At 39.5% G+C, this 7,594-nt stretch overlaps 2 protein-coding genes across 4 annotated transcripts; one reads left to right on the top strand and one right to left on the bottom strand.

Annotated features, from left to right (window-relative positions):
• Window positions 1–797: 797 nt before the first annotated feature.
• lactb (lactamase, beta) lies at window positions 798–4,920 on the top strand. 3 transcript variants are annotated; one of them, XM_085461830.1, is made up of 7 exons: window positions 798–1,307; window positions 1,414–1,480; window positions 3,108–3,298; window positions 3,393–3,690; window positions 3,783–3,948; window positions 4,079–4,618; window positions 4,775–4,920. In XM_085461830.1, exons 1-6 carry the CDS (start codon window positions 933–935, stop codon window positions 4,602–4,604), a joined length of 1,623 nt encoding a protein of 540 aa, XP_085317956.1. In that variant the 5' UTR covers window positions 798–932; the 3' UTR covers window positions 4,605–4,618; window positions 4,775–4,920. The 3 variants fall into 3 exon arrangements, with proteins under 3 accessions (XP_085317956.1, XP_085317955.1, XP_085317957.1); XM_085461829.1 differs by having other exon boundaries at window positions 799–1,307; window positions 4,079–4,920; XM_085461831.1 differs by having other exon boundaries at window positions 800–1,295; window positions 4,079–4,920.
• Window positions 4,921–5,911: 991 nt separating this feature from the next.
• On the bottom strand, window positions 5,912–7,017 carry nrg4 (neuregulin 4). The gene is made up of 5 exons (XM_085461832.1): window positions 6,961–7,017; window positions 6,734–6,773; window positions 6,520–6,613; window positions 6,229–6,381; window positions 5,912–6,111 (listed from the first exon to the last, which is right to left on the bottom strand). The coding sequence occupies exons 2-5, from the start codon at window positions 6,741–6,743 to the stop codon at window positions 6,039–6,041; spliced, it is 330 nt and encodes a 109-aa protein (XP_085317958.1). The 5' UTR covers window positions 6,744–6,773; window positions 6,961–7,017; the 3' UTR covers window positions 5,912–6,038.
• Window positions 7,018–7,594: the final 577 nt, after the last annotated feature.

The raw sequence follows: 7,594 nt of genomic DNA, 5'->3' as shown, positions 1-7,594 counted from the left end.
CGGGGTACTGAATACCCTACAATCCCACGTTCACTGCCGGGAGATCAGGATTTACCCATGATAATAACACACCTTGTAAAAAGTAGTGTAAACAAGTTGCTGTAAATTCTATGTTAACTTACTGACATCCAGCTACAAGTCTGTTACTGTAAATTTAATTCACATGAGATCCCGTAATTTAATTACTATAAATGAAATAACTGAAAGCTATCATACATTTAATTTACAGCATATTTACTGTAGATAATACAGCAAATTACTACCAGCGACTTTACTGTAAATGCAGTTGTAGCATGATGTAAAAGTGTTTACAGTAACGTTAGCAACTTTACTGTAACTTAAAGTAACTTTAACTTTAAGTAACTTTAAGTTACTATAAACAGTTGTTTCCAGTAAATTAATGGTGTCCAGCTGCCAGCAAGTTGCTGCACAGAGTTACAACAACCTATGTACAGCACTTTCTCGTCTGAAAGCCAGGTTTTTTACTTTTACTTATTTATTTGATTGTTTGTGTCATTATTAGTAAAGTTAATCTACAGAATAAACTGTGTTTTTAGCATTTATTTCTCTAAATGAATATCCCTGCTGCTGTGTGCTTGTCTTTGTGTGATTTGTTGTAGTATTGTTAGCACTGAGTAGGCCAACATACACAGTACACACGTCAATAAATGCTGATATTGTTCAAGGACAAGGTTTTATGTTCCCTGGTCTCACCCAATGACTGTATAAAAGTCATTGGTCTCACCTCTAGCTACAAACCCTGCCCTATTCCCCTCGATCAACGTTCTTTGAATCATGATTTGATTTATTTGGTCTTGTTCGAGGCGTTCCGAACGAGGACGCGTACAGGAAGTAAACGAGCTGTTGGTAACGGTGAGCAGATCATTGACTGGAGCCACTTGTCGCCGACAAAGAAGGAGTGCTTTCTCACGATGTTGCGTTTGTTTTTGTCCAGGCAAAGTACTTTTTGTACCAAATGCAGCATGTTAGCAGCACGCGAGTCGCCTGTGACGACCCCGCGTGCAGGAGCGCGAGCCAGGCAGCAGCAGAAGTCAGATAGTATTTTTATTCAGCAACAAAGGCGATATGTGGGAGGACCAGCCTTTCGTAAATACCGGTTAAAGTCCACGATTTGGATGTATGGGGTTGGAGTGGGGATCGCTTTAGCTGTCGGGCTGAAATACAGCAGCGACGGTGCCAGCAGTTTCTGCGATGTTAAAGTTACGAGAGCAGAGAAGACGGATCGATACAAAGATGCTATAAAAGTTAGCAGAGACCTTGTGGAGCGGATAAAGGTAGGCACAGAGGTAGGCTTATAACTTGCTTTGTAATTGATTGACTAGTGTCCCTTTGCGCTGTCTTATTAACCCGAAGCCCACCTGTAGCAACTCGGTGTTGTTTGTGTGTTGGCAGGATGAGGTCGGTGCTCCGGGAGTGGTAGTTGGCGTCTCTGTGGATGGGGCTGAGGTCTGGTGTGAAGGTTGGTGACCATGCATCGCACTATTTTCATCCCATCCCATAATTCCCACATGCACAGTGTCCCACATTTTTAGTGTAGGGAGTTTACAAAAGTTTTGCTCAAAGTGTGATTCAAAAACAGCTAATCCAACACAAACATGACGTGACCGCACAGAAAAACAGCTGAAATAACGACTGCTATTATAGAAAAGAAAATAACCTTCTCCCATACGATTCTGAGAACAAACTAGGGCTCATTTCGGTACCTCCGGTGTGTACACTTTTGCTTTAAAATATAAATTAAATAAATAAGGGAGCGCGCACACATCGGATGTTGATGAATGAAATGGTAAGTCTTAAAATATATCCTACCATACACTGTGTAATTTGTTGAGAACAAAATTGTGTAATAATGGTCAGTGGAAACCATTATTATTAACCCCTTGAGCGCTGGATTTTTTTTTACAGGGTTCTGAAAAACTAAATACAGCCTTACTGCTTCCATTTGAATTACATGGATAACTCACAGCTAGGTGGTGCTAGTCAAATGCAAATGCACACTCACTGATTATCAGCAAGTGTGAGTAGTGTGAGCCCTATAGGCTTCAGTTAGCATGTTAAATGTTAAAGTTCATGTCAGTATAATTAGAAAAAAATAAGCAAATATATCTTGTTTGGACAGGGTTTCAGGAGCCTCTTCTCTCTAAAAAAACAAACAAACAAAAACATGGCATGTGGAACTATGTCCTTTATACAGATCAGACCAACATGGAGATGTTTGGCAAAAAACAAACAGCATATCAACACAAACGCCCCATACCAGCTATCAAGGCACAGGACTTGGGCACCTTGCAGGCACTGATTCAGCCATGAGCTCCTCTATATACCAAAGTCAAATGTGAGTCCATCTGTCTGACAGCTAAAGCTTGGGGCAAACTGAGTCATGTGATAGGACAATGATCCCAACCACAGCGGCAAATCTACAACAGAATGGCTGAACAAATCAGTCAAAGTCCATACCTGAGTATGACTAAAATGCTGTGGCAGGACCTTAGGAGAGTAGTAGATAAATTAATCCCCACAAACATCAATGAACTGAAGCAAAGTTTTAATAAAGTGTGGGTCCGAATTCCTCCAGAATAATGTGACAGACCAACTAAAGGTGATACTACAAGCTACTGAATCATGGAGTGCACTTTAAATATGTAAAAATAGACACTGTTACAAATGTTTTAACAGTAATGTAACACTGGCTAAAGGTTAAAAAGGTTAACAGTTGTTGTACAAGAATGGCAGCAAGTCCTAAAATTTGTTATTGTTGCTATTGTCACTGTTGGCAGGCTCTGAGTGGCTCAAAACAGACATTTTAGGTCAAAGCATGTAGCTGCTTTTGACTCAACTGGAGGTAGCCCACTGGTATCTGCTTGTATTAGTATTTCTGCATATTTATCATAGATTGTATTTAAATTGTGCTTTGTTGCAGTGCTAAAAAAAGATACATTTAAAGGGTCTGTGTTCAGTTTCCTTACTGCAGAATGTTTTAAAATATATAATTTATTAGGTTAATGAGTCATCTGTAAACACCGGTATATTTCCCTAAAAATGCATTGCCATTCTTATGACTTTTTAAAACACTTTATCTAATTTAGGAATTGGTTATGCTGATTTGGAGAATCGTGTCCCATGCACGCCAGAAACGGTGATGAGAATCGCCAGCATCAGTAAGCCCCTCACCTCTGCAGCTGCTGCACGACTGTGCGAGGAGGGGAAACTAGATCTTGATGCCCCAGTCCAGAAATATGTCCCACAGTTTCCCCAAAAACAGTTTGATGGGCAAGACGTAAGCAATTTCAAATACTGCAAAAAAAAAATGACATGCAGTATCTCGTTCTTCTAGCATTTTATCTATTTGTTTGGTTTGTATTGTTTTTAAGGTCACAATAACCTCACGTATGCTTCTGTCCCACCTGAGTGGCATTCGGCATTATGAGAAAGATGCAAAGAAAGTGAAGGAGGACAAAGAGAAAGCCAAGCGACTTTTAAAGCCCCCGGTTAAAGAAAAAGAGAATGAAAAGAGCTCATCTGAAAGCAAAGACAACAAAGCCGCAACAGATCAGAACACCAAGAAGAAAAAAGAGTTTGAGCACGAGGAGTACTACTTAAAGGACAACTTTGAAAGTGTCATTCAGTCTTTGGACCTTTTTAAGAATGACCCCCTCATTTTCAAACCTGGTAAAGCTCAAACTTTATTTCGTTGTTTCTCTGTATTCACAGTTACAATGCTAACATCTTGATGAGATGTATGTTTTACTCCATGCATGCAGGCACAACCTTTCTGTACTCCACTCATGCCTTCACGCTGCTTAGTGCTGTTGTGGAGCGGGCTGCTGGTCGGCGATTCCTGGACGTCATGATGGATATGTTCCGCGAGCTGGGAATGCTCAATACAGTGCCCGATGAGAATGACCCTATTATTTACAACCGCTCTAGGTAGTGTATAATCTCCAGTCTCAAGTTATGTCCAAATTGCCTTAAAAACATGATGCTCATGCTTGTTTGTTTGTTTTTTTTGATGAGGTATAGCAGTGAGTTTGTACTACCTGTCTATGCGATTCCACAGGTTTTATCATCACAACAAGCACGGACGTGTTGTGAATTGCCCGTACGTAGACAACTCCTACAAGTGGGCAGGAGGTGGTTTTCTTTCCACTGTGGGAAACCTGCTGCTCTTTGGAAATGCTCTGCTTTACAGCTACCAGGTGGCTCACTTGCAGGATACTAACGGCTTGCTTCCTGGATTTCTCAAACCCAAAACAGCGATAGAGCTTTGGGCACCAGTTGATGGGACTGAAGCCAGCTGGGATAAGGACGGACTGTATGCTCAAGGCTGGTTGGTAGTGGAGAAGGTGCAAAAATATGGCCAGTGCAGGAAGCGCAGACACTATGTATCACACACAGGAAGTGCTGTGGGCGCTAGCAGTGTCCTCCTGGTGTTACCCAGCGAAGAGATTGACCAGTGCCAAGGACAGACCCCGATCCTCCCACAGGGGGTGGTGGTCACCATCATTGCTAACATGCAGTCCGTGGGACTCAACAACACTGCACTGAAAATTGCGAAGGAGTTTGATAATGCCAGAAGGAAGTAGAACTGTTTACACAGGTGTGTGAGTTTACCTGCAAGAAAACTTTGTGATCTTGTGTCATTTTGATAGAGCTTTTCAATGTGTCTGAACTTTAAGGAAATAAAATTAGTCTTAAGTATCCATTTATATAAATGTTTTGAGTTTATTTACATTAAGCATTTTCTCAATTACAGCATTAAAGTAAGGAAGACATTCTGCCACTAGACGGAAGCAGTCCCCGCCTCCCCCCAAAACAGACTCTGATACAAGTTTCTTGGATTTATATAGAAGGCAGTTCAATTCTCTTTAAAACGTAACACGTCAATCCAGAACATTTTTTTTAAATAAATTACTACTTTTAAGTAAAAAACATTTCACTCACAATTTATTTAAATCAGCTTTGCGTATTTTCTTCCTTTTAGGGCTGTCTATATACAGATATTTCCTTAAAGAGGGGGGGGGACACTGACTACATATTTTTTGCTCTCTAATGGTTTCACTGTAGCATTTTTAAAATACCAATATCAACAGCCACAGTGTCAGTCCTGACCTAATGCTGGCAAGAATTCTAAAGTGAAACCATTCAGTCAGCATTTACAATGTTGTTTCTGCCCACACATTTTTTTTATTTATTTATTTATTTATTTTTAATTTGTTAACAAATACAAACTATGGGAAATGCAGTCCAACAAGTTTGGATTTCCTCCTCTGTGCAGCAAATTGAAGCCAATTTGGTGACACCATTCTCATAAAACTCCTGGGATCACCCGTGCCCCTGTTTTTGTTAGATTTAAGGACACCGATGAATAGCTTGGGATAAGCAAATTATACAGACCCCCTACACACATGCATGTGTGTTCATGCATGTGTCCAGAATTGTGGGATCCAGTTTTAAGTTTTAAAAACTGCAAAGTGCTGACATCTTTGTAAAGTGAGATCTCACTGACTGGTCCAGGACACCTCAATGAGCAATTATACTTTAAGAGATGTGATTAGATGTGAGAGGTTTGGAATGAAGCATTGAAGAGGAAGAATTACTAGTGCGTTAACGTCTCACAAGTAAATAAGAGTGTGTAATGGCATGTCACCAGAAATCACACATTCAAATCATTTAAAAAAAATGATGGAATATATTTACAAATGCAAAATATTTTCTAATAACATACAGAAACTTAGTTTATAATCCCACAATTGCCACAAATTTTAAAAAGTCACACTTAAACTGCACTTTAATATGTTTTGACAAGGTGAAATGTGATTTAACATCAGAGCAATGGTGGTGTGACACTCGTCAATTTGCCCTTTAAGGTCAGTGCAGTAGTTTTTCACTCTCATTTTTTTTAGCTTTTTTCAAAGTCATTTTCAAAACCTCAGATAGCATGACAAGATAAATGACACTTCTCACAATTCGTTCCTGAAACCATCAAATGCACCACCAAATCAAATCAGAAGGAAGGATCATGCTCTTGATTGTACCTTCCAGTATTCTTGGTTGTGGTTCTGTTGTCTCTGTTCCTTCGCTTTTCGCATCCTGTGTGGTGGTAAGTAATGGTTATAAGCTTAGAAAGTATGTACAGTAATACAAAGACGTCCTGGTGCTACTTACAGATGCTTTGAGAGTGTTTACCTAAAACCACAATGTACTTACTTGCGTATGTAGTAGACAATAAATCCCAGCACTATCAAGATAAGGAGAGTAATGACAATCACAGCTGCAATTAAACCAGCCTCATCTGAAATGGGCTGTGTGACTCCGAGCTGGAACTGTTCACATCTACTGCCTTTGTAGTTTGGGTTGCACCTGCAGGCAGATAGCGTTGCACAAATATTTGCAAATTCACAAACAACATTGCCAGGTTGGGTAGTGTCCATATTTTTTTACATTAAGATTTTTTTTTCTAAGACAATTAAAAACACTGATTGATTTCAATAAACTTACACACAAGAAAGTGTGTCCATGGAAGATATTTTATAACATGTCCCTCCATTCATGCAGTAGGTGGCATCCTCTGCACTGCAAGGGTTTCCATGATCTACAGAGATAAAAAGAAGGTAGGATAGCTATAACAGAGCTGGAAAGATGCTTTTTCTTAATATATAGAATTTGTTCGCTCCTCAGAGGGTTTTAGTTTTATGATTGTTGGTATTATTACCTGACATCATTGATAATGTTCTGTTTTTCCTGCTGTCTCACTAAGAACACAAGGAAGAATTTTGACAAAGAAAAGTACATGAGCACTCAACACGAGGAAAGCACGTTTTTAGGCAACATGTAAACAATTTCTGTGAATCTGACAGGAGTCATAGCGTTATTGATTATTACGTTAGAGAAATAGATCTCTAATATATCTGTTTGAATAAATCAACAATCTGCCCTTACCAGCTCATAAAATCCCAGCTTTTGGGTGGTTAGCGCAGCTCCTGAGTCTAAGTCATAATGACACCTGGATCTCAGAGAACGTAGTCTTGAGAGTGAGCTCCTCCCTAGGCCTAAAAAAATGTTGAGATTGCAGTTTGTCCGCATTGCAAGTTAAATGTCAGGATACAGGCTGGTAATGTTTTAACATGAAATGAACAGTATTGTTGTTTTTGTTGTTGTATAAGCAAATCAAAATGGTTTTTAGAGGTCTGCAGAGCTTCCTGGAGGTCATTATATGGCTTATATGACCTCTGTGAGTGTTAGAATCGAATGAAGACTGATTACATGACATATTGGTTTTGCTTTTGTAGGATAAGTTTCGTCAGAAAACAGGTGACGAAACCGACTTCTGTGAATGCGAGCTTGGTATGTCTGGGTTTGGTACAACTGAAACTGAATGGAGTGGCATGCAAAGAATGTGTGAATGTAATCGTGGGATGAGTTTATAGTCAACGGAAGTACTGCACTAATTCTTGCATAGAGATAATTACTACACTGCTTAGAACCGTTAGGTGACAATAAGCTGGCTATTTTTAATCTTTTATGATCATGTTTTTCTAAATTTATGTAACCCAGCATCATCCAGTGTGGCAAC

Source organism: Copadichromis virginalis, linkage group LG7, assembly GCF_057382275.1.
Source record: "Copadichromis virginalis isolate Kocher_CV1m ecotype Utaka linkage group LG7, C_Virginalis_male_GT1.1, whole genome shotgun sequence".
Classification (NCBI taxonomy): domain Eukaryota; kingdom Metazoa; phylum Chordata; class Actinopteri; order Cichliformes; family Cichlidae; genus Copadichromis; species Copadichromis virginalis.
Note: the sequence above shows the minus strand (reverse complement) of the source record. Positions and strands in the feature narration are given on the sequence as shown.